Here is a 27,609-nt window from a genome sequence, read left to right on the forward strand (position 1 = left end):
TTTCCTTCCCTCCCTTCTTGGAGTGAGCTCCACCCCTCTCTCCCCCATGTCTTTTCTCTCTCTCTCTCTCTCTCTCTCTCTCTCTCTCTCTCTCACACACACACACACACACACACACACACACACACTAGGACGAGAGGGAAGGGTGGCAAGGGTAGACTCTCTCTCTCTCTCTCTCTCTCTCTCTCTCTCTCTCTCACACACACACACACACACACACACACACACACACACACACTAGGACGAGAGGGAAGGGTGGCAAGGGTAGAGAGAGAGAGAGAGAGAGAGAGAGAGAGAGAGAGAGAGAGAGAGAGAGAGAGGGTGGAGAGAGCTTTTTTTTTTTTTAAAAGCACTAGCAGTATCTCTAGTGCCTCCCGTTTTTTGTAAAAGAGGGAGAGAGGGGGAGAGAAAGAGAGAGTGATAGTGGGAGGGGAAGAGAGAGGGAGGGCATTGGGAGGGGTGAAGCTAGACACTTGAGCTCATGACTGGCGTGACTATTTTCTTCTCCGAACCTACCCTGGATCCATGAGGGACTATATCACAAGAAGTTTTGGACAATCCTCACAATAGTTCCCACATTTTGACTTACCTCAACATCATGAGCTTCTGTGAAGGAGGCACAGCATACCAGCTAGGTATGCGGTGCCTCTCGAGCAGAAGCTCATGATGTCATGCATTGTATGAAAAACACTGAGAAAGACTTCATTTTCCTACACGAGAAAATTTCTAGATCTTCTTGTGTATGTAACCTGGCCCAACCGCGATTCATTCAGAAATGCTTTGGAGATGAAGAAATTGTTTGTGAAGCTATTGGAATGTTTGTTGATCAATTTGGGACTGGTGCCATTGAAACGAGTGCCATCATGGCAAGTTGCAATCGTCGGCCCCCTCGAACTGAGGTTGCCTGGCACTCTCATTTGCCTGCATGCCAACTGTCATCTGGTTGAGAGAGAGAGAGAGAGAGAGAGAGAGAGAGAGAGTCTTGCAGCGATCTCGCAATACGCCTTCAATGATTCCTTCCTTTTGTGACTTTCTCAAAATCCGGCGCACATATTATTTTACTAGAGTTGTTTATTATCCCTTGGAGTGTTTTGTTCATTGTTATATCTCATTGTATGGACCAAAACAAAGTTGAGAGAGAGAGAGAGAGAGAGAGAGAGAGAGATAGGGATAGCGAGAGGGAGACTAAAGGGGGGAGAGAGAGAGAGAGAGAGAGAGAGAAACTATGTTTGAAGCCATCTTTTTGGAGTAAACTTTTAGAGCAAGCCTTTTACTAGATTTGGTTAGTAGAGCAATATCCAAAAAAATCTCCCTTGAAGCTCGCTCCAAACCTCTACTCAAGCTTTGGTTGGATCCCTCCAAGGACACTAATTCATTACTTGGGGTGCCAGGTTGGCTGGGATTTGTCACCACAGTAGCAGACGACTGCTCTCCTCGTAGCCATAAGGAGGAAACTCCTTCATTGGAGCTTGGCACGTCTATCTCTTGTTGGCAGGGTTATAGTGGCCAACTAGGTGCTCTTGGATACCATGTGGTACATCACTTCTTGCTGGATTTTCTTGAGTTCTTGCATTAGCCAGCTGGAGAGGTTCATTTGGAATTTTATGAGGACAGGGAGAGACACGCAGTTAGCTTGGCCCAAGGTTTCCTGGCAGGTCATTAGCTTACCTTGCTCTCGGGGAGGGTTGGGGATCACGGCAGAGTAGAGCCCTCCTTAGGAAACTCATTGTCATAGATCTTCTTCCAGGTGAGGATCCCTGAAAGAAGCTTTTGCTTCACTAGATTCACGATCGAGTTCCACAGATGGGTGTTTCTTGGAGCCCCTCCACTCGATGGATTTTCACAGCACCCAAAGGCTCATCTTTCACCTTAATTTTGGAAGAAACAAACATAGCTTCTCGTTCTCATTAGAGTACCTTGATAGATTGCTTGGTTACAAGCTCGCACCTCCTTCCCAAGGGGAGCGTGTGTGCAACCATTTTGCCCAACTCATCACATCCCTTAAAGACAAGGAATTCACAACTACTTGTTGGGAGTTTCTCTGCCATGTGAATAGACCCATTTTGTTGATGGGTGTTTAAAAGGTGCAAATTCTCTTATGGCTTGCTAATCATCTATCTTTTGGTAGTCCTCGTGATTTGATTTGTGTTAGGTTATTTAGGGGAAGATCTTCTACTTATGCATGCTTGCATATATGTAAATGCATGTATACAAACATGCAATTATAAACCATACACAAATACGTACATGCATGTATACATCGTATGTACACAACCTTATAGATATATGTGTCCGCATAAATAACAACCAGTGTGTAAAGTACTCAATACCAGTACGATATTTATCGTGTGTTATGGGAAGACTGATAAGTACACATTTGTAATGCAATCTTGGATGTGGAACAAATCACACCATCATTTTATCTACACATAATGTATAGTGCTTTATAGGCATAGTCCTTTCAAAGCAGCTTTGAATGTTTTGTTTGGGAGAGAATTGCAAGATTGGCTAGAGAGGTATAAATCTACCAGAGGGTTTGAAAAGAATTAGAGGGGTGCTCTTTAAAAAAGGGTTTTATTTTCAAGAATGAGTGAGACTAAACCATAGGGGGAAGGACAAGTTGAGCTCCTAAAAAGAAAAAAGGGGGGGACAATGAGATGGATGACAACAATGCTGAGTCATGGTAGTTACATCAAAAATCTTGGGTAGGTATTGTATTAGGGGGGAAAAAAAGTATAACTAAACAATTGTCCTATTAGCTACACTAAACAAACATCCTTGGTTGGATATTGCCTCCCAAAATAGCGTAGCTAGTGAATTGTCAATTTCATGCTTAAGAAGTGCATATGGCAAAGTGTATGGCCTCAACCTACATAACAAGAGGTAGACGGTCAAGATTTTGATGCATATGTATAGGTGGTTTTTGATGTACGCCATATTAGGACTCATCCATACATTTTTCTTTGCAGTGGGAGGTGTTAGCATATTTATGGCGAATCTTGGCAAGAAGCATTGGGAGGCAATGAAAGGTATAATTAGGTATTTAAATAGTACCAAAGAGTTGTTCATTTGCTTTGGACGCAAAGACGCATGTGTTGTTGGTGACACAAAAGCAGATTATGCAGGGAATGTGGAGAATAGAAGGTCTACATCAAGCTATGTGTTTACATTCACTCATAGTGCAGTTTCATGGCAATCTTGTTTGCATGATTGTACATCTCAATCTATCATGGAAGCGGAGTATGTTATGGTGTCAGATGCTAGTGAGAATGCTATATGGCTTACTCGTCTAGTGGGAGTTATGGGTCTCAATGCAGAGATAGTGAGTGCGATGTCCAACTAGCACAAAATCTAATGTTTCATGTAACCATGAAACACATTGATGTGAAGTATCACTTCATCTGCGAAGTGCTTGACTACAAGCGCATAGAGATTGTCAAAATTCACACATACAATAACTCCATTCACCTTCTAACCAAATTCTACCTTTCAAGAAGTTGTCACATTGTCGAACATGCATGAGAATTGGGTAGAGATGTTGTTGGCTAAAGGGGGTTGACATGGTCGGCTGCCCCTGAGTAAAACATCGACCCCCCCTTAGTAAAACATTTGCCCATTCTTTACATTATCATATAGAGAAACAAGGAGCTACACATCTTGCTGCTATAGGGAGCTCCGCCTCCATCCTATGTGTTCTCTCCTCTCTCGCACTCTCCATGCACGCAATGTCGACATCTTCAATAGGTATTCCAAAACTAGAACTTCTCTTTCTGAAACGTTCTAACTACTTTTGCAATAGTAGCACCTTCTCTAGAGCTTAATGGATGTCTGTGTGATGGAATTCCTTCCTCAAGATGATACATATGAATATGCAGATGACTTAGTCTAAGGAGAATTTTTCACCTGGCAAGTAAAACTCAATATGTAAGTAGATCTAAAACGTAGAAGTCTAGGATTGGTCTTGCTGATTGATTGTATTGCATTTGGGAGTATATTTTATGTAAGATCTGTGAGAAAGAGAGAGAGAGAGCACAGATGCGTGACCAAAACCAATACCATCAAGGTTTATTGCAGTGATTGGATTGAAGGCTATGGTGGGTAGAGCAAAGAGGCATACATCACTAACCATATTAGAGATTAGCCACTAATTATACACTTGATCAAATCATTCACCAAGAGAGAGCGGACACTTGAAGTAAACTTGATTATTGAACTAGAGAAAAGACTACATGATAGCACCTTTAAATAGAGAAGGTAGTACAGATGTGTAGTTTCGGTGCATGCGAGTCCAAGCTCACTCCAATTATAGATGGATCCCTCTTTTTAGAACACAATGTGAGCGCCAACCTGTCTCCTATTACAAATTACCAATCCTCTAGCACACTTAGGACTAGGCACATGATAATTGTATGAATCTCTGCCAACTGGAATCCATGTAGACAAATAGTAGTCGTACACACCTAGAAGCATAAACCATGGGCTTTGCATAACCTGAAAATCCTCCACTTGGGGTGACTAGTGACACAATGAGAGAACATACTCCAATCCAAGAGCAAAATTGCATCCCCAACCCAAGAATTAGAAAACATCTCTAATCCAACAGATAGAAAACATAAGCAATCTTTGCAGTTGTAATAAGTTATCCTTTTAAAAATCCAGCATAAATCACTGTTCCCAAACACAATTTCAGCATCAAAGTAATTGTACAATGATTACAACTCTCAAGTGTACCCAACAACAAGTAATATGATACACTTCTTCACTTCTATACATGGAACCATAATACATACAAGCTTTTGGGATGCATTTAAAAACCTGCAGCCATCGGATACAAACCCCAAGTCCAAAAACAGAGTGGACCTTATTGGGGAACCAGAAACCCCCTTTGTATCTCAAAAAAACTGTATAGCTAAGAGGTCCAGTTTTCTCTCAAAACAAAAAAACAAACGAAGCGGTCAAATGTTCCTCCTCTTTTGGCTTGAAGTGATGATGCCCCCATGGCAAGCCCTCATGAATCGAATTGAGTCTCTCTCTCTCTCTCTCTCTCTCTCTCTCTCTCTCTCTCTCTCTCTCTCTCTCTCTCTCTCTAAGGAGATTGTTCTGCATCTCAAGACAATCGAAGTTTGCACACACGGCTAGCCCACGACACACGTTCCCTCTACCAGGGACGATGCTTCCCCCTTGATGCAAAAAGCTCCCTCTGGAAATTTCTGCTGCATATCTCTGGAGTCCTCCCAAAATGACACCATACAGGCTGCCTTGCCTAGCACAAGATCATTGAGACCCCCTTTCATGTCTCTTCTCATCTCTTCCTCCATCACCAAAGTCAAAACCCCTGTATACGCTTTCTCAATCAACTGAAAAAGATTTGATCCCATCAACCTTGCCTGCTCTTTCACATCTTCAATCTTTCTATCATCAACAAATTCACATCGATCTATGAAATGGGCCACTTTGTCTGGTCTATGCTTTAGAGAGAGAACCACAAAAGCACGCTCTGCTTCTGCTCTGGTGCAACCTCTTGAAACACCCAAAATTCTGTGATGGTCAATGGTGTTGTAAATGTTCCACCGCTCGCGTACAGCAGCAAGTCGACTGTTAGCGCTATCGATCAACCCTTGAAAATCTGTTTCCACTATGCTGGGCCTATGAGCCCGCATAGACTTGTCGTTCTGGAAACCAGATGCGTACAACGCTTTAAGTTGATCAAGGTTTTCCAAGCAATCGTCAAAACATCCGATGATCTCATATATTGTAGCACGGATATCTAGAGCCTCAGCACACATTGGATCCAAAGCCAAACAGCGGTTACAATCTGCTATAGCATCCACATATCGATTGGCCGCATGATATGCCATAGCCCTATACAAGCAGCATTCAGCAATAAAAGCCTGGGGTGTGCCCCTACGCCCATCTATAATCTTGGAAAGATGCCTTGCAGCTTCTAAATAAATTCCTGCCTCGAGAGAAGCTAGAGCAGCTGCTCTCCTTCTGAGTAAGTACTTAATGCTGTGCAGCAAATGGCTAACAACATCAGAATCTGGTCCAAACATGCTGTCCACAATAAAATCATCTTCACGCAGACTAGTACTCTGCTTTCGAATAGCTGCAGAGGCAGCACGTCTGCCATTTGACAATAAAACCATAGCATCTTGCATCATTCCAAGATGACAACATGCTTGACCTAATACAACATACCTCCATTGTTCTCTTTCTCCCTTTCTAGAGAATGTGACCCACAGCTTGCCCTTTGATGGAAACAAAGAAAAACAACGAACATTTGACACCACCTTGGTTTTGTATACAGCTGGGTGGCCCTCGAGTAGCTTAACTTTCTCTGTGTCAAAAGGAGGGCCTGAACCAAGAGCTTCAGTCTTCAAGCTGGGAATAAACTCATGTAAGAGGTTAGCCACATCTTGGAAGCGTCTTAAACAGAGAAGAGCCCTTGCCTTCAGCTCAATAGCTTTCTCAGACTGAGGAGAGAGTTTAAGGGCAGTGTCTAGGAGATTTAAAGCACAATAAATGTCTGCTTGCTCGTTGCTTAACAGCAGCTTCTTGGCATGCCCAAGATGTCTTTCAACTATCTGTGCAAAACAAAAAAGGCAAAAACAGCATCTTAAGGACTGCCACTTTGAGAGCAAAGGTAACTAATTCAGCATTCGGTTCAACCACACACGAGTTGAGTGGACTCGCACTTTTTCTCCCCTACACCACCACAGATGGTTTGAAGAAGAAAACAGGATGAAATTTCCACACCATAAACTTTCCTTCCCTTAAACTTTAACAAATGCATTGATAAACTGATACGCCACAAGCAGGACTCTTTTACAATGTTTGGCCTGACACCATGGATATGCATGATCCCTCCAGAATATGTATGTTCATTAAGTCAGAAAGATCTGTTCATAAGAAGGGTCAGAAACAAGTAAAACACCCAACACATATATACCTCACTATGGAAGATGTTAGTATTTAATATCAATTACCAGATTTAACAATATCCCAAACAAAACACATACACAAGTAAACAAGTAACTTCTCGGAATGAATCAAACAAAAAAAGGCAAAATACATGAAAACAGATAATTGGAATAAATTCGTCTATTTTTTTAGTAAAACTCAACTTCAAAGTCATCAACATCAAGTTCATCACGCGTGCAAATTCTTACAAACTCTTAAAGCAATTAAAGACACAAGTGTAAGAGTTCAATTCTTATCCGGTAGTGGCTCCAGTATCTGCCAGGAGCATATTAGGGAATGAGGGTTGTTTTGTGGTTGTGCCGGGGCGTATCTGAGGTAGACATACCTTTTCTCAGCGATACACTCCGCGGTGGTGCCCACCCGGTAGGCTGGCATGAGGCACGACCCCATTCCTAGGGTTTCCCGGGGTCAAATACTGGAGTATTCTGCAAATGTGCTACTAAAGATGTGTTCCAGGTCACTTTAAGCGAGTTTACATATTTATTAGCATTTTTATGCCATGTATCAAGATCGTGGGGTTTCAGGCTAGGTAGGGAAATTCTTGGAATTGCCTATGTACACACACACACACCCCCCCCCCCCCTCCCCTTTGTACTTTTTGGCATGTTGCTCAGTGCAAAGTTCCAGGCTCTAGCGTTTGGGCACACTCTCTCTCTAGTGTTTTCCTCTTTCTAGTGTTTTTGTGTTTGCAGCCTCTCCCTCTCTATAGCGTTTTTCTATCATCAACGATCCGTCTCTTTTTTTGGCGTTTTCTGCCTGCGATCTCACTTCCTCTCTCTAGTGCTCCCTCTCCCCACCGTGTAGACACCCTACACGTGCCATGTTTGCCTACAGGTGGTTGACGTGCTCGTACGGTGGTCGGTTCGCGCTAGGAGCTTGTGTACAAGGAGATCTATCACGCAATAGATCTGAAATCCGTTGGATGCCCGATCTTGAGAGGAGGTTTGCTCATGGTTGCAGACGAGATTATCACCCAAATAACATATAGTGAAGAAAGTCAATCCTAAATCAACTTCGCATCCTTCATCAATCGAATGTGACTTATGATTGATGTACTGTTGAGGATTATAAAAAACCGGATTCTAGCATCGACACGCTCCCATAACTTCGCTCCCGCGGGATCCTTTGGCTTTTGAAAGTTGCTCATAACAAAGCCTCCAGGCTCGTAAGAGTCGAAGACGGCCATCATGGTCGCTTTCCAAATGGCATAGGGTGACAGAGTGACAGGCGCTTTCTTTGAGGCAGTGGGACCCCGGCATACGCATGCCAAGATCAACCATTTGAGGAGTCTCGATGGGTCAGTTGCTTCAGAGCCAGAGGACATGCGTGCAGTTGCTACTGACTTTTACTGTGATCTACTGTCTGCAGAGCCTCAGTCAAAGCGTCAGGATGCATGCAGAGAGCAGGTGTGGGCACTATAACCGGCCTATACAACGTAGAGGGCGGTACTATTTCAATTACCTGTTAACTTTACACAGAGCACTGAGAAGGGAAGAGAACACAGTTGCGTCCAGCGACTAGAATGTCACTGTGCACACGAGACCGACACCCTGTAGGCCCCAAAGATTGGCGCCCCTTTCGGTATTTCTTTATTCAAATTAAGGTAGACGATCCGACCACTTAGCACAAGCTTTCACAAAGCTGTCCAAACCTGGCGAGGGCTGAAAACGCAGGTTTTCGACCGGATTTCGACAACATAACGGCGCAAAAACCCCTGTAGGTCAAAAACACCTGTCTAGGACGGATTCCCTCGATATCTGGAAGCTTTCTGGTGAGCTGTCACAGAAATTCAGCGGGCTGTAATTCTCTGTTTTTCACTGCCGGGAGCCCAAAAGCCTGTACACGCACCCCAAGGCTCTCATGAGGCTCCCCCGATGTTCCCTTGCAGTTTAGGTGCGAAACCCTAAACCTGCAAAAAAACACAGCAGGCTGTAATTCCCTGTTTCGGATCGTTTTTAGCGGAGCGAACACGCCTACGCGTGTCCCAAGGGCTCCCGCACGCAATGGGACAATTCCCCTGTGAATCGGACGAGTTTTCACGCGAGAAAACTCTCCAAACTCGCAATCTTTCGTGATGGAACTGTGCGTACTTGTGGGGGATTAGCAATTAGCTAATCCGGTTCCTATTCAGAAGGCTCTTGCCTTGGCAAACGCGCATAAACCCCCAAAACTGTACATAGGTCAAATGAGAAGCCCACTAGTGGGGCATAACATACTGTACGTAGGGGAGAAAGAGAGCAGTATGTAGCGTGCGGGGCATCACTCCCGTCACCATACTGTGCATAGAGGGCAAGGTAAGCATTCCATAGCTTCTGTACCTGCTATAATCCACCTGAGGCTGAAAATGGCGCCCCCTTTGTTGATATGCAGCTCGTTTTTGCCTCCCAGAGTGGCAGAATCGCTCACAGGCTGACACGTCGCCCAGTTTTCGAGTTTGGGCTTTCCCTGCTAAAAATATCTCAACTGGTGCGTCAATTGACTTGGCAGTAGAGCAACAGAATGTTCCCCTTGTCATTCCATAGCTAAGTATGCGAACACATTTTCCGGTCAAAAATAGCAATTCCCTAAATTTTAGGAGATGCTTCCATGGCGTTCCTATCAGTCTCCTGACCATCATTGAAGACTACCATTTGACCAACATCTACAATGTGGGTTAATTTACTGGCCCTTTCAACTTATAAAGTTGCAGTGACTTGACGAGTGGCCCAAATTCCAGTTTGGCGCACACGAGCTTCCATACTCATCAGAATTCAGTGCTAAACTGGCCCGGGCAGTCCCTGTCTGATCGACCTAGATCCCCGATGTGAGAAACCCATTTGGCTGCAGCTGTTTCACACTGGCCATGCAATGTCCACTTGCACCTTTTCAAGGGTTTTGGGACAAACAAGTAAAAATAAAATAAATATATCTAATACTTATTTACGGAAGGCAACAGGAAAAATACACCTCCTGGTGACACACCCCACCCTTGAAATACTGCAAGCGACCTCGCTTGCATGCCAATAATACATGCAGATATCTCCTGATATCACATATATTCTATGATAGGAATCCAAGATATACATGCTTCCGGAAATGTAGCGTTGGACGATTAAACAATCCCACCAACCTGGCTACAACACATATATCAAGCATAGAAGTCTTCTAGTGTACTCTTGAGCACAAACTTCTCTAGCTAAATTCTGTATGGAAAGAGTAGATACAATTGCTTAACTACTCTCTTGAGCATCATGAACCATGCTCTTGCCTTGCTCCAAAAAGGTTGCATCAAGTCACTCTTGGTTCCATTTGAAAGGCTTCAAGATACAATTGCAATAGCTATTCAGACTCTTCCATCCATTTGGCATCTAATGATGGATAGTTCTTGAACTTCACTAAATAGCGTCTTGCAACCTTTCCTCTAACCTTTCTTTCTTTATGTGCCAATATCTGTTCAGGAACAAGGATTTCATCCAATTCTTCCACTTCGGGTTGTTCCTCATCAAGCATATTCTCTGGCACATCACCAACAAAGGGCCTTAGAAGGCTGACATGAAAAGCATTATGTATTTTCCAACCTTCTGGTAGCTTTAACCTGTAAGCTACATCGCTGATCTTTTCTGAAATCTGAAAAGGACCATAATATCGCATACTGAGCTTAGGAAACAAGCGTTCCTTGCCTTTCCTTTTCCTTAACCTGGCCTTTTCAAAGCGCAAAAGTACTCAATCACCAAGTGAAAATACAAGTTCACAACGGTGACGATCAGCAGCTTTCTTTTGCTTAGCCTAAGTCTTCTCAAGAGCAATCTTTATCTTCCTGTATGTTTCATCCATATCTTGCACATACTTGTCTGCCTCAAATATCTTGTCCTTAGTCTGCAAAATGGGCGGGACTTTCTTTCCTCCTGCAAAATGGGCGGGACTTTCTTTCCTCCTTCCACTATCTCAAATGGTGCCTTACCTGTTGACGTATGCACAGTGTTATTGTAAGCATATTCAACCAATGGGAGATGGTGTTCCCAAGTTGCCTTGTGCTCTGAGACATAACATTTGAGCAGGTCCAAGACAGTAGAATTTGCCTCTTCTGACTGTCCATCAGTTTGCAGATGAAACGAAGAAGAGAACTTGAGCGGAGTGCCCATGTTCTCAAACAATGCCTTCCAGAAAAGACTCGTCATACGTGGATCCCTGTCACTGACAATTGACTGAGGCATCCCATGATATTTAAAGATATTGCTCATGAATATCTTGACCATGTGTTCTGGCTTTATCTTCTTCCTAACAGGAATGAAATGGGCCTGCTTACTGAACCTACAAATGATAGTCCAAATCCCATCATTTCTTGTTTGCGTCCTTGGAAGATCAAAGATAAAGTCCATTGCTATACTTTCCCATGGCCTATCAGGGATCGGCAATGGCTGCAACAATCCCGGTTGCTTTTGTCTGTCAAATTTGACTTTTTGGCATACTAAGCATGATCTTACAAATGTGTCAACATCTTGACGCAAAGCTGGCCAATAGAAGAATGCCTCAACCCCTTTCACTGTCGCATCAATTCCACGATGCCCAGCATAAGGTGGAGCATGACTTTCCATCAAAATCTTTGGCCGTAACTGTTTAGTAACGCATAACGTTCCATGCATCATGAGAAAGTCATTCTTAAGCATATAGTGCTCATGATGTTGCCCATCAACAAGCTGGTCATAGATCCTTGCAAAATCTGAATCTTCAGCATATTGTGTCTTCATTTCGTCTAGTTCACAATGGTACGGAATTGACACTGCTGAAATTTGGGGCTTTCGTGACAACGCATCAACCACCACGTTCTTTTTCCCTTGCACATGCACAATCTGAAAATGGAACATTGACAAGATGTTTGCCCATCGCATGTGCTTCTCAGACAACTTCGTCTGTGTAAGAAAATATCGCAAGGTTTGATGATCCGTTTGGACAACAAAATCAGCCCCTAGCAAATAGTGTTTCCAACTAGTGAGAGCATGAATTACTGCCAGCAATTCTTTCTCATAGACTTGCAAGTTCCTTTCAGTCTTCAAAAGAATTCTGCTCTCATATGCGACTACTCGGCCATTCTGCATTAAAACTGCACCAAGACTATGGCCACACGCATCACATTGAACCACAAAAGGTTTAGAAAGATCTGGCAAAATAATTACCGGATCTGAAGTCAGCTTCTCTTTCAAGTGTTTGAACGCTAAAATTTCCTTGGCTGTCCACTTGAAAGTAACTCCTTTTCCTTGCAGTGCATGGAGTGGAGAAGCAATCTCAGCAAAATTTCGGATGAACCTCCTGTAGTAGGAACATAAGCCTAGAAAGCTTCGAATGTCATGTACGGACTTCAAGTCTGGCCATGACCTAATTGCTTCCACTTTAGCGGGATCCATGCGTACCCCATCCTTTGAAACAATGTGCCCAAGGAAGTGAATCTCTTGCAAAAAGAATTCACTCTTCTTCGCATTAATGAGTAGCCTGTTCTTACGTAACTCATTGAAAACTGCAGTCAAGTGATCCCTATGCTCCTCTTCAGACTTTGAGTAGACAATCATGTCATCAAAGAAGGTACCCACGAAGTTTCTATGTGGTCTAAAAATCATAGTTACCCGGAACGCGGAACGGGAACAGCAACAGGATCCCCGCGGAACGGGGGAACGGCTAGGGTCCGAAACGGGAACGTCGCGGAACGGGAGGTATAAAAAACACCCAAATAGTGCAATTTTTAGCTCCTTGTGTTTAAATACAAGGAGTATTAGAGTGCTTTGACTCTAATACTCACAAAAAACTCGTTTTGAAGACCATTCAACCTTGCTATGACTAGATGATGTGAGAGAGAGAGAGAGAGAGAGAGAGAGAGAGAGAGGGAGAGATTTGAGAGAGTGGGAGGGAGAGGAAGAGAGCTTGAAGGCTTGAAGCCTTGAGCCTTGAGAGGGAGAGATCTTGAGAGTGAGACGGAGAGCTTGAGCCTTGAGGATTAGCTTGTGAAGAGAAAGGGGAAGGGGGGTGCATTTTATGAGTCCTTGAGGCCTTGCACACTTTCAGAAGAAGCCCAAACATTTACTTCAATTTTTTCAATTTTTGCCAAATTTGTTTGTAGCCGTTGGCCGTTCCAGGGGCATTCCGGAACGGTCCAGGGGCGTTTCGGAACGTTCTAGAACGTCCGTTCCGGTTTGCATTGGCCACCCGGAATGTCAGACATTCCGAGACGTTCCGGAACGTTCGGGAAGAGAACTGCCCCCCGGAACGCCGGAACGCGGGCTAGGGGGCGTTCCCCGGTAACTATGCTAAAAATTTTGTCCATCATTCTATTAAATGTGGCAGGAGCATTTGTGAGACCAAATGGCATGACAAGAAACTCATAGAGACCAAATGTTGTCCTGAACGCAGTCTTATGGACATCTTCTGGTCTAATGCGTATCTGATGATACCCGCTCTTTAGGTCTATTCTTGTAAACAATGACGCTCCCTCAAGCCGATCAAGAATGTCATCTATCCTCGGTATGGGGAACCCGTTCTTTGTTAGGGAATAAAGGCCTAAGTGCCTTGTATTTACTAACTTATAAGTTAAAAGACTTATAAGTGAGGGGGCCCAAGTGTGAATGGCCCCCTAGTCACTTACTCATATACTCAAAGGTGAAGCCCAAAATAAAACATAGCGTGGCTTTTCCCAAATATTCAACGAGCTCTCTCTCTCTCTCACGTTTTCTCTGCGTGTGCTCTTTCTGCGCCAATCTCCTCTTCTCCTTCTCTCTCATTGCATATAACAGCAAGTGGGCTCTCTCTCCTACTCCCCCACACGTGGTATCAGAGCTTTAGGGTTTCCAAGAGAGCCTTTTTTCGCAACACAGATCAGAATTCTGTTCTTGCTCGCTGCGGGAAGGATATTCAACCGTTTTCGATCAACTCTGTCGCGAAGGGATCCTCTCACCGTGTAGAATCGACCTCCGGTGACAGTTTCCCCAAAATTAGGGTTTCAAAAACTGGCGAACAACAGCCTATTTCTGCTGGAATTGACCAATTTCGGGGTCAATTTGATGCAATTTCATTAGGGCAAGTCTCACAGGTCAATCTTACAGGTGTTTCCACCAACGAGGTTCTGAAAATTCAGCAAAACAGGTGTTTACAGGTCTGATTTTTGCCCTAAAACAGGGAATTTCAGCAAGCAAATGATGTATATACCTTGTGGAAACCTTTGGTAAGGGTTTGGCAGTGAATGTACGCCGTTTTGGGGTGATTTCGCGTGAAATTTGCTCGCTGTTTTTCTGTAACAGCAAGCTGTTTTTGCCCGATTGCGCACATTTGGGCGTGTTTAGGTCGGCAAAACAGGGTTTCAGTGTTTGCAATCACTCAGAATGGCTTCTAGCAGTGAAAGTGGCAATTTGTTGCACATTCGCAAGCTTGAAGGTGCCCATAACTTTGCTATATGGAAGAAGCAATGTTATAATGTGATGTTGCAGAAGAAACAGGCGAAACCTATTAAGTTACAGGGTGTGAAACCGGTTGATATGGAGGTTGAAGAATGGGAAGAAGTGGACGAGTTGGCTCGCTCCACGATCATGCTTTCGGTGTCTGACAATTTACTCTTCAATGTAGAGAATGAGCAGACAGCATGGGGCATGTGGAAGCGTTTAGACGAGTTGTATGCACAGCAGAGTGCTGCCAGTAAAGTGTATTGGCTTAAGAAGCTTATGGATCTCCGCATGAAGGAGGGCACGCACATGTCAGTGCACCTCAATGAATTCAATTCTATTTTCAGCCAGCTGACAGAGCTGAAATTCACGATTGATGAGGAGTTCAAAGCTACTTTTCTGCTATGCACATTGCCCGAGAGTTGGGATGTATTCCGGACAGCTCTTAGTAACTCAAGTGCGTCACTTAAGTATGCAGATGTAGAGAGTTCTCTCTTGATGGAAGAGATGAACAGGAAGAACACCACAGGTGGGTCTTCTAATGCATTGCACTTGAGAGGCAGGTCTCAACAGAGGGAGAAATCTGACAGTAAGGACAGGGCACGCAGCAAATCTCGTAGGAAAGATGTTGTGTGTCATCATTGTGGAAAGAAAGGGCATTATAAACGGGAATGCTATGAGTGGAAGAAAGAGAAGAACAAGGGTGCTGAAACTGATGCAAAGGACAAGGGAAATGCCAAGAAGAGCACTGTGTTGATTGAGGAAATCAATGTTGCTAGTAGTTGTGACAGTGACAGCAGCACTGATGTACTCAATGCCTCTTCTGTGGATGCACATACCCTTGCTATGGGTTCTGATATGGACATGCATACTTGGATTCTTGATTCAGGTGCCTCCTTTCATGTAACACCTCATAGGGATTGGTTTACACAGTACTCAGGTGAGGTGCAGGGCACTGTTTATTTGGGAGACAACTATGCATGTGACATTGCAGGTATTGGCAGTGTCCAATTTTCCTTTGCTGATGGTATGACTTTTGTTTTGCACAAAGTGCGTCATGTGCCACAGCTCAAGAAGAGTTTGATTAGTACAGGGCAGCTAGATGATGCAGGCTATCACACCACTTTTGGTGATAGCAAGTGGAAAATTTGTAAAGGGGCCCGGATTGTAGCCAAGGGTTGTAAATCGGACACTTTGTATCCTTTGCATGTATCTAGTGTGCGTGACCATGTTGTCGCCGTAACCGAGCAGCCAAGTGTTTCTTTGTGGCATGGCCGGTTGGGACACATGAGTAAAAGAGGAATGGAAACTCTGTCTCGCTGTGGTTATTTGCCGTGTTTGAGGTATGCTGATTTTTCTCATTGTGAGCACTGTATTTATGGTAAGCACAGTCAAACACCGCACAAAAGGTCACTTTCTTTGAAGTCTGACAGGTTAGACTTAGTGCATTCCGATGTATGTGAAATGCCACAGTTGTCCTTAGGGGGAAAGAAATATTTTGTCTCGTTTATCGATGATGCTACACGTAAGGTGTGGGTGTATCCAATACGTGCTAAAAGCGATGTTTTGGATACTTTCAAGAAGTTTCTTGCGTTTGTTGAGAATCAAACTGACAAGAAGCTTAGGTCTTTGCGCTTAGACAATGGGGGGGAGTATGTATCAAAAGCATTCATTGACTTTTGTGCTACTAAAGGTATTAAAAGAGAGCTCACGGCTCCTTTTAATCCCTCTCAGAATGGAGTTGCAGAGAGGTTGAACCGGACTATCCAAGAGAAAGTTCGGAGTATGCTGTCACATGCTGCATTACCTCATGGTTTTTTGGGCAGAAGCTGTGCAAACAGCTATTCACTTGATTAATCGCTCACCTAGCAAGGCTTTGGGTGGAAAGGTGCCTGAGGAGGTGTGGTCTGGCAAGCCACCCTCATATGCACATTTAAGAGTGTTTGGTTGTGAGGCCTATGTTCACATCCGGAGTGAACTGCGCACCAAACTAGAACCAAAGTCTCATAAATGCATTTTCCTAGGATATGGTGAGGATGGTGAAATGGGGTATAGATTATGGGAGCCCGCATTACGGAAAATCATACGCAGCAATGATGTCATCTTCAATGAGAATTGCATGCACAAACAGCCCACAAAGGTCGAGGAAGTGCGCCGGGTTGTTTTTCGTGAAGATGTTACATATGGACAGCCAAGAAGGCCCAATGTTCAACAGCCTTTACATGCTGAAAATGGTGCTGAAAATCAGCCATTAGCTGCTGAAAATCAGCCCCAACAAGTTGCCATTGATGCACCACAGGTAGGGGAACAGGTTGATGCTCCTAGACCGCCCGTTGTTGCGATGCAACCGGCTGAACAGCCTGCTGTTTTTGATGGTTTACAGGCTGAAAATCCACCTGTTATGGATCATTGGGTGCGTAGGTCTACTCGGGTGACAAGGCCCCCCGATAGATATGAACCGTCTTTGGACTATGTCATGCTTACTGATTGTGGTGAGCCGTCTTGTTATAAAGAGGCTATGCAACGGGAAGACAGTAAGAAATGGTTCAAAGCAATGGTTTCGGAAATGCAGTCTTTGGAGAAAAACCATACATGGGACTTGGTTGATTTGCCTAAAGGGCATAAGGCTCTGCCATGTAAATGGGTTTACAAGACCAAGGTCACATCTGATGCTTCTTCTAAGTACAAGGCACGTTTGGTTGCTAAAGGGTACAAGCAAAAGCATGGTGTGGATTTTGATGAGATTTTTTCTCCTCTTGTAAAGCTTGCCACATTACGTCTTGTTTTAGGCCTGGTTGCTTCTGAAGATATGGAGTTAAAGCAAATGGATGTCAAAACAGCGTTTTTGCATGGCGATTTGCTTGAGATGATCTATATGATGCAGCCAGAAGGTTTTGTGTCAAAGGGGCAAGAGAAGAAAGTATGTAGACTCTTGAAGAGCTTGTATGGTTTGAAACAGTCTCCCCGTGCATGGTATCACAAGTTTGATACATTCATGAGGTCTCAAGGATACAAAAGAAGTAATTCTGATCACTGTTTGTATATCAAAACGGCAAGTGATGGATCTCTTCTATTGCTGATTTTGTATGTTGATGACATGCTTCTTGCAGGTAAAAATGTCACGGAATTGGATGCATTACAGCAAAGCTTAAAGAATCGCTTTGACATGAAGGATCTTGGTAATGCTAATCATATTTTGGGCATGCGTATCTCTCGGGATAGACTCAACAGGCGTCTGTATCTATCTCAACGAGATTATGTTAATAAGGTGCTACATCGTTTTCATATGGATGGGGGAAAGGCACTTAGTACTCCGCTGCCTCCATATGTAAAACTGACTGCACATGACTGCCCAAACACAGATGATATGCGGGCTGAAATGGCCAAGATTCCTTATGCATCAGCCGTTGGCAGTTTGATGTATGCTATGGTTGCTACACATCCGGACATTGCATTTGCGGTGGGAGTGGTAAGCAGGTACATGAGCAATCCTGGCAAAAAGCATTGGGAAGCAGTGAAGTGTATCTTGAGATACTTGAAAGGCACTAAAGACTTGTGCATTTGTTTTGGGAAGAGTGAGACATCTGTGCATGGCTTTACAGATGCAGATTTTGCTGGACATCCAGATTGCAGGAAGTCTACCTCTGGATATGTGTTTACATTCACAGGAGGTGCAGTTTCTTGGATTTCTAGACTGCAAAAATGTGTTGCTTTGTCTACCACTGAGGCTGAGTATGTGGCTGCCACTGAGGCATGCAAAGAAGCTTTGTGGCTCATGCGTTTGGTAGAAGAGCTTGGCATTAAGTCACCGGTTCCTGTGCTACACTGTGATAGTCAGAGTGCTATTATGCTTGCAAGGAATCCTGTTTTTCATGCCAAGACAAAGCACATAGAGGTGAAGTATCATTTTATCAGGAGTGTGCTTGATGACAAGAGCATTACACTTGTCAAGGTGCACACAGATGACAATCTTGCAGATCTTTTGACCAAGAGTCTTCCAGCAGAGCGGTTTGCATATTGCCGTCAGATGATGGGTGTTGGATGAGTAAGTGCATGATCAGCTGATGTATCATAGTTAGTTGATTCTTTGATCTCCCAAGGTACATTGCCTTTAGGTGGGAGGTTGTTAGGGAATAAAGGCCTAAGTGCCTTGTATTTACTAACTTATAAGTTAAAAGACTTATAAGTGAGGGGGCCCAAGTGTGAATGGCCCCCTAGTCACTTACTCATATACTCAAAGGTGAAGCCCAAAATAAAACATAGCGTGGCTTTTCCCAAATATTCAACGAGCTCTCTCTCTCTCTCACGTTTTCTCTGCATGTGCTCTTTCTGCGCCAATCTCCTCTTCTCCTTCTCTCTCATTGCATATAACAGCAAGTCGGCTCTCTCTCCTGCTCCCCCACATTCTTGATAGTATTCTTATTCAAGGCGCGATAGTCAATGCACATGCGCCATGAACCATCCTTCTTCTGCACTAAGAGTACAGGTGAACAAAAAGGGGATGAACTGGGCTGAATCAGCCCCTTCTCTAAAAGCTCGTTGACCTGACTCATAATCTCTTTCTGCTGGGCTGCACTAACCCTGTATGGTGGTCTATTCGGTGGACTAGAACCTGGCACAAGATCTATAGTATGATCCTCAAGTCTCTCAGGAGGTAACTCCCCTGGCAAAGAGTCCGAAAAACAATCACTGAAACCACTCAAAAAAGTTGACCTGTCTTTATCTAAGGTAGACAAATTAGATACAACTTGAGGTACTTCTTTCGCAAAGATCAAGTACGCAGAAAGATGATTCTTTATTACAGATGAAATAGCAGAAGCAGAAACAACTGGAACAGTTTCGCCTTTAAGCTTTACATCAAGGACATGAGTCTTTCCTCTATGTACAAGGGTAATCTTTTTGTTGTAAGTATCCACCATAGCATGCAACCTGTAACACCATGGGATACCCAGTAACACATCTCAGCCCTCAAGCGGCATAATATGAAATTCTTCCGCATCCACATAGCTCTGAATGTGCAGACGAAGCTTTCCCAGAATGGGAGTAACAGGCTCTGAATGTCCTGGGCATGCCAAACCTGCTTCGCCTGTCATACCCATCTCCTCTGCACGAATGCCCAACTTTGATGCCAATTCTGGTGATATGAAATTTGCACGGGCTCCTGGATCAAAGAAAACCAGCACTGTCTGGTCTCTAACTTTGCCCCAAGCTCTGCACAGCTCCGTGGCATCTGTGTTTGGCTGATCTCCAACCAAATCTGGAACAAGTCCTGCACTCGGCTTTGGCTTCTTCCCTTTATGGTCTGACTTGTCATCCTTATCCTGTGACTTCTTCTGTGGGCACTCATTTGCAAAGTGTCCTTCCTGTTCACAAATGTAGCATTTCTTGGCCTCCCTAAGAGCTTTCCTTTCTTGAAAAGTTTTGCCAGAAAAATGCCTTTTTTGTCCTTGTCCTCGTTCCGAAGAAGATTTAGATTGCTTCTGGGACGTATCAGCTTCTTGAGTGGAGGGCTTCTTTGTAGGAGATTCAGAAGGCTTTGCTGCAACATTGCCCTTGGCTGAAAACTGTTTGCCCTGGGACCCTTTCTTGTGGCTATTAAATCCATCGGAATCTCCCTTCGACAGATTGCTGGCCACTCTTGCATTCTCTATCAACTGAAACATATTCATGACAGTAGTCTTTGTGCAGTAGTCCCTGATTTTCTTGGGCAATCCGCAACAGTACTTCTCAATCTGTTCTGACAAAGGCACAAACCTGTAAGAGGTGACTGGCAACAGTGCGGCCCAAAACCGTTTATTGTACTCTTCCAGATCCGCACACTGTTTAGCATTCAACTCGTGCCATTCTGTCATCACATCCACTTCAAAAGTGTTTGTCAACCATGCAGGCGCAAAAAGCTGTTTGAATTGGACCCACGTTGTTGGGGCTTGACCCTGGTTCAACAATGCGGTCCACCATTGGAGCGCATTCCCTTTCAAGAAAGTGGTAGCCTTGCGTATCTTTGAAGATTCCGTGAAGTTGCCTCCAGCATAAGCTGCATCGAACTGCTGTATGAAGGTCAAAGCCTTTAATTGGTCCTCAGTTCCTCTGAAAGTTTCAAACTTCACTCCCTGCCCACCTTCCTTGTAATCCTTAGGCTGACTCAAAGGAGCCACATTATCATAAACAGGTGCCTGTAACAGTGGTGCTCCATGAGGATTCATTCCAGCACTCGCATCAACTGTTTTCCCTGTCATATCTGCATTTTGTACGTATGGCTGCGAAAAACCAGCCATACCAAATTGTGTTCCAGGCACTCGAAACTGGCCATAGGCACCCTGAAAACCTGGTTGGACACCCATGTTTGCGTACATAGGGTTACCCATGCCTGTTTGCATTGTCCCGAACACATTCCCTGGCATATAACCTGTGGAAGGTCTAGCCATAGCTTGAAACACTGAACCACCTCCAAAATAACCAAGATAAGTATTAGGTAATGGAAGGGTCTGACACATAGCCTGTTCATTGCTCCCTTGACCATTCACAAACAGTTCCTGTCCAGCTAAAGCAAGTTGCTTTGGATCATTGGACACCGCTAGTTGCTTAACCACATGGGCTTTCCCTTGAGCATCATGAGTCCTCTGCGCATTGGAAATCTCCTTTTCCTGCAACGGCTCAGTCATGCCCTGTGTAGGAGGCTGAAAACCCTGTGTCGGAGCCTGTAAGAATTCCTGCATCCTTGGGTTGTTAGCCAACTGCTGAAACATGTCCATGCAACAACGCAGTTGAGTTCTAAACAACCTGTCCTCTTCTTGAAGAGTTGAAGGAATTTTCTCTGTGCCATGTGAGGAAGATCCCTCTTCACGTACTTGGTCTCTCTTCTCTGCCATATCGACAGAGAGATGCCTGACAGCATGAGCGAGGACCTGATTTACCTCATTCCCAAGGAGGGTGGCTCCTTGGATGAGATTCGATAATGGCGGCCCATCACTATCCTTGACTCAGCCTACAAAATTCTTGCCAAGGCTTTGAGTTTGAGGATTCATCCACTTCTAGAGATCATTATACATAGGACACAGATAGGTTTTGTCAAGGAGCGTAGTATCCTTGACAACATCTTTACTTTTTTGGGAGGCTTCTGCTTTTGCACGGCTCCATGGTGAGGATCTAGTGATACTTCTTCTTAATTTTGAGAAGGCCTACAATAGAGTTGACTGGGACTTTTTGGAGGGCACTCTACGTAGGATGGGCTTCTCAGATACTTGGATTAGAGGTGTGTCAGCTCTGTACAGACGGGCATATAGTCGGGTACTTTTGTCAGGAGGTAGAGGTGATCGTTTCATGCTGACACGTTTGGTCAGGGCTTCCCTCTTGCCCCCTTCCTCTTTCTGTTCTATGTTGAGGCGATTAGTAGGCTTTTGATTTCACAGCAGCTTGGTCTACGTGGCTTAGCGCTCCCTATTCGGGGAGATGAGCTACTAGATGCTGAGTTTGCAGACGACTCAGCCTTGTACTTGGATGGCCAAGAGGCAAACCTTCACAGGTGTGAGCAGGCTCTTGAGACCTTTTGTTGTGCATCAGGCGCACTGATCAACTGGAGAAAGACAGTGGCTTTCTCAGTTGGTAGTGCTCCTACGCGTGATCAGATGCCAGGTGAGGGTTTTAGATGGATTCCCCCGGGGACTGCAGTTCGATACTTGGGCTGTCAGGTTGGCTTGGACTTGTCTCCCGAACAGCAGATTGCTCCCCTCCTCCTGTCCATCAAGAGGAAGTTGTTACATTGGAGCTCCGCACGACTTTCTCTGGCAAGATGAGTTGTAGTGGCCAACCAGGTGTTGTTGGCTACTATGTGGTACATCACTTCTTGTTGGATCTTTTCGAGTGCTTGCATCAGCCAGGTAGAGAGGCTGATCAGGAACTTCCTTTGGTCAAGGCGTGACACTCAGATAGCCTGGGCCAAAGTGGTCTGGCAAGTCATCACTCTACCTTGTTCTGAGGGGGGGTTGGGGATCATAGACCCAGCACAAGAGAGTAAAGCCCTTCTTGGGAAGTTTGTTGTCAGAGGACTGCTTCCAGGGGAGGAGCCTTGGAAGGAGTTTTTGCTTCACCGGCTTAGAGCTAGAGTGCCTCAGGTTGGAGGCCCTTGGAGACCTTCCACCATATGGATTTTCATAGAGATGCGCAGAGTTGGCCTGAGCAGGAGACTAGAGGACCGTTTTGCTGTGAGCCTTCTTCGATCCTGGGAGCAGCTACAGAGAGGCTTGGAGCAACACCAGCCTACTTGCACGGAGGAGCCCCTAAGAAAGCCCCTTGTTTGGAACCCCATGGTTAGCACTCAGAGAGGCCACTTGGTTGGTAGTAGGCCCCATGTGTAACAAACTTGGACACTCCAAGTCAAGAATCAACCGCGACAGCACCAAATAACCACTTCAAAACAATTCACAGATCACAATAGATTTGCACTGGCCCGACGGAGTTCCGTGCCTAGAGATATTGGCCCCAAAGACTGGCGCCCCTTTCGGTATTTCTTTTTGTATTAATCAATCATCAAAGTACAAGAGAGCGGTTAGGGTTTCACTCTCAGGCTCTGCTTTTGGGCATCCCTTGTAACCTTTAAATTAGTGGTGAGGGCCTCACTTCTCAGAGCATCTGGACGCAGAGTCTGAGAGTGAAACCCTAACCGCTCTCTTGTACTTTGATGATTGATTAATACAAAAAGAAATACCGAAAGGGGCGCCAGTCTTTGGGGCCAATATCTCTAGGCACGGAACTCCGCCGGGCCAGTGCAAATCTATTGTGATCTGTGAATTGTTTTGAAGTGGTTATTTGGTGCTGTCGCGGTTGATTCTTGACTTGGAGTGTCCAAGTTTGTTACACCATGTTTCCTGGGGTCCCATGGCAAAGGGTCCAGCACGCACTTTAGGTGACTGGTTACAGTTCTCAGGCTTGTCAGAGGAGCTTCAGAGCACCCAGCTTCAGGGCATGAGAGGGGTGCAGAGCATGTCTCGACTCTCAAGACATCACAGAGGCAGTACCAGCTGAGTGGCTCACGCCTCTCGAGTCAGTAGCGCCCAGATGGATGGGGGCCTTCACGCGGCTGGAGGTTCTCATCGTAGTTCGGGCTTGCTCAAAGACTGTTTCCTCCTTGTTTTTCGAGCTACAGGGTAAAGGAAGCTTACACCGAGTTTCAATAGAGGCCCCACAAGTGGCAGTGTAGTTTTCATAGGATCCGAGTGGTGGGCATCTGTGTCATAGATCCTAACCCAGTAGCTCTTGCGACTGGCCACTGGAGGTTGTGTCACAAAGTGATGACGTGGCTGTCCGAGAGCCGAAACCCTAACTGCTGCTGAAAACCCTAATTCTGGAAACCCTAACCCTAAAACCTGCAAACCCTAAAATCTGCCAGAAACCCTAACCCTAACCCTAAAACTTGCAAACCCTAAAACCTGCCAAAAACCCTAACCCTAACCCTAACCCTAATGGCAACAGGGCTGAACCCAGAAAAAGTGCTGACATGATGACGTGGCACCGTACGGCAATGCTCGGAAATCATGCGCTGGGAAAAGCAGCTTTTGCTCTACGCAATTGGAGATAGAGAGAGAGAGAAAGATTACCTTTGCTTTATTTTCTAAAGCTCAAGAGAGCTTGAGAGAGGAAAGAGCCTTTGCTTTTATTTTTAGGCTTTTGATTTGAAGCTTTTCGGGGCTCTGCTTTTGGCATCCCTTGTCACATGACACATCCAACCCTATGTGTCAGTGGACAAGCTACAGCATGACGAGGGTTCAGTTCAGTCAAGTCAATCTAGATTAGAAGTGATCTGGCACTTTTTGTGAGTCTATTTGTAGACCGTGCATGCCTAGTCACTTAGATTAGATGCATATCCTCTGGTTGCACACAGCATGATCATCAGAATTCCCATCAGAATCCATTAGAATCAGTTAGGGGAATTTTTCAGTGCATTTAGCCTATTTTCCCTATTTTTGACATTTTTCACTTATTATTTTTAAGTGACTTCCCAACAAAGGTAGGTAGGGCAATTTTGCTAAGTTAATATATAAGCAAACCCAAGTCAGCGTAACCGCGAAACGTTTCAAGGCCGAAACGTTTCACCCTGAAACGCGGCGTTTCACCACAAAACATTTCAGTCCAAAATGAGAGCACAGTGAAACGTGAGACCGAAACGTGCGTTTAGCGACTTTGAAACTAAAACTATGGTAACTTGTTGTTAGTGAAACGGCTTGTGTTTCACTTGGTGAGCGAAACGTTTCAAGGCCCGAAACGTTTCACCTGTCTTGACGTGTCGAAACGCGTTTCATGGTGACGTTGACCCAAGTTAGCACTTTCTGGCAGAAGAGGCAGCAGGAGCTCCCCGCTCAACAGGCAACTTCTCAACAGAACCCTCAAGACCCCCCCCAACCTTGGCGCTTCCTTCTCCAGTAGCTAGCGTTTTTGGTTCCAGCAGTGACCCTCCAAGATCTGGCGTTTTTAGCAGTGCCTTGATCGCCACAAAATCCGTCAACCTAGCGTTTTTGACCATCATCATCTCCACCCCCTAGTCCTGGCATTTCAGCCTTGTCTTCATCGCCAGCATACCAAAAGCCAAGCGTTTTTGCTAGAGCTATCAAGATCTGCCAGCGTTTGCTATTTTCAGCCATAAACGCAGCAGAAGAGGCAGCGTTTCCAGCCATCAGAGCAGCAGATCAGCGTTAGTGGTTTTCAGCCCTTGCCGCATCAGAACCACAGCGTTTTCAGCCATATGGTGCAGTAGCAGATTCAGCCCCCATTGGTTGCAGAAGATCCCCGATTTTCAGCCATAAAAACGCAGCCAAATTAGTCATTTTCAGCCATCGAAACAGTCCCGAAATTCAGCAGTTAGAAGATCTCAAATTTCAGCCATCAAGTCGTCTTCGTCATCACCGTCGTCATCGTCGACATAGCCTAGACTTGCATCAGTCTCATGCATACCATTTGTACCAGATTGTGCAATCATAAGTAGACCACTCTCGCCAACGAGAGTGGGGCCTTCGGAGGAGGGTTTTACGTCTCTGGTGTCGTCTCTCTCTTCTCTCTCTATCTCTCAGTCTCATACACTTGCACGCACAATGTCCGTTCACTTTGTTGTGATCATAGCATTTCTCACTAAGAACGGAAGGCTCTCCCTTCCATAAGAACTAAAAGGAACCTTGAGCACAGTTCGGAGCACACATCTTGAGCAAAGCGCAAAACAATCATTCCGCTGCACCTGACATTGGTATCAGAGCTTTGGCAGTGTTCTGTATAACTCAAGGAAAGAACCACAAGAAATTTTTTGCTTGTTGAGGTCACACGAACCCAAGTTCGCTTGGGCGTGTCGATTCCTAATCGTGTTTTGTTGAAGAGTGACAGGAATCCCAAGAAAGAAGGGCTTGTCCAACCTCCCCTTGTGTCTCTTTTCACTCATTGAGAGCGGACCGTGCACTTAGCGGCCGGCCAATCGACGTGAGGTGAGAAAAAACAACCTTGGTGTGAGCGCAAGGCCGCCAAGGGGTGCGCCCGCAGAAAGGAGTAGAACTCGGGTGAAGAGAAGATCCTTCTCAAACGCGATTTGCAAGCGAAAGAAAACCTCAAGAACCTCAAGAACCCCAAGAACCAAGACCCGCAAGAACCCAAGTTCCTCGTGAACTTAAGAACCCACAAGAACCCACGACTTCAGAATGGTCATCACTCGAAGCGGAATGGATACTTCGCTTGGAGGTGATGAGCATGAGAGAGGCGAAGAAGAATTTCCCCCACCAGGAGGTTTTTCCGACCCTCCCCCTTTTTCATCTACGACACCGATTGCACTAACTCCTATGGAGGAGTTGGACCAAGAAAGAGAAGCAGAAAGAAAAGCCTACGAAGAAGACATGGCAGCCATAGAGCGCCAGTACCAAGAAAGATGGCAGCCATAGCGAGTGAGAGCAAGCAAGCACGCTCGGAAGCCAAAGCAAGAGAAGCAAAATTTGATTGAGAGAACAAAGCAAGACAAGCAGAATTTGATCGCCAGAACAAAGCCCTCAAAGAAAAGAGCGACCAACACAACAAAGAGTTTTGGCGACTCTATTCTCAAGTTCACGCACAGATGCAAGAGATTTGGGGAAAGGAGACTCTCTCAGTCTCTTCTTCTCCAAAGCATGACCCACAGGATTTGCATGATTATGAGAAGCATAATGATTTGAATGACAAGCATGATGATTTGGATGACAAAGATAAGCATGATGATTTGAATGATATTGCTAAGCATGATAATTTGGATGCCAATGACAAGCATGATGATTTGCATGATCAAGATGTGATTTCCCACAAGCATAATGAGTTGCATGAACATGATGTGATTGTTTACAAGGATGATGTGTTAGTGGATACTTTTTCTAGCGAAGCTAACCTAGTTGTAGATTCGATCAATCACGAAGTACCGATCTTGGCTTTCGAGTCGAGGTCCAAAGAATCCCCTCAAGAAGAAGCGATCTTGGCTCTCGTGCCTAGGTCCAAAGAACCCTCACAAGAAGTATTATGTGTTCGCATGATTGATATGCACGCATTGTTCGAGTGTTTCATTCGTGATCGTTTCCTGTATTTTAGTCAGCGTCTTTATGTGATCCCTTTTCCTAGGCATGACATATTGTACGTTGAGCACGTTTCACTCATGAATGAGCACGGATGTATGCGGATTTTTCATGAAAAGCTGAAAAGTATATATGTAAGGAAGTCACATTCCATGTCTCTTCCTTGGCATGACACATTCATAGAACGAGCACATGAAAGTATGAGCACCAAGCGTGGGCATTTCCGTTGTGAATTGCCACAATTGATTGCTCTAGATCATCAGAGAAAGATACGATCTCATTGTTTGCGTGTATGTGGTGAACGGTTTAGCACTCCGTCTCTTTGTTCATCTACATTGCATACACAGTCTTTGAGGAAGACAAGATTTTTTCCATTCACCTTACATGGAATAGGTATGCTCATGGTTTTGTGTTGGAAATGGTTTCAGGAATTTTCAGCCAAGGAGATTCTTGAAGAAGAAAGAAGCATGACTCTCGACGAAGTTGAAGCATTGAAGGAGCCACAGAAGACTTTGTGTCGCTTTCGGCGCGGCCCAAAGAAGCAAGCGTTGCAGACCTTTATGAAGTTCAAGTACCGCACGACCCACACATCAGAGTGGGCCGACGAAGAGTCCCTTCCAGGATTCCGGATGCTATTGGCGATCTCCCTCGTCGCCATACAGTTC

General features: G+C 44.9%; 1 protein-coding gene and 1 pseudogene across 1 annotated transcript in view; one reads left to right on the plus strand and one right to left on the minus strand.

Annotated features, from left to right (window-relative positions):
• Positions 1–2,989: 2,989 nt before the first annotated feature.
• Positions 2,990–3,343, plus strand: LOC147430880 (secreted RxLR effector protein 161 pseudogene; annotated as a pseudogene).
• Positions 3,344–5,020: 1,677 nt separating this feature from the next.
• The window catches only part of LOC147430881 (uncharacterized), a 31,817-nt gene continuing 9,228 nt past the window's right edge, over positions 5,021–27,609 (minus strand). The window contains exon 2 of the mRNA XM_086493412.1: positions 5,021–6,584. Within this exon, the coding sequence (XP_086349538.1) occupies positions 5,136–6,584 (1,449 nt within the window). The 3' untranslated portion in view covers positions 5,021–5,135. The remainder of the gene's footprint in view (positions 6,585–27,609) is intronic.

Source organism: Adiantum capillus-veneris, chromosome 21 (genome assembly GCF_014529385.1).
Source record: "Adiantum capillus-veneris isolate H3 chromosome 21, ASM1452938v2, whole genome shotgun sequence".
In the NCBI taxonomy this organism is placed as follows: domain Eukaryota; kingdom Viridiplantae; phylum Streptophyta; class Polypodiopsida; order Polypodiales; family Pteridaceae; genus Adiantum; species Adiantum capillus-veneris.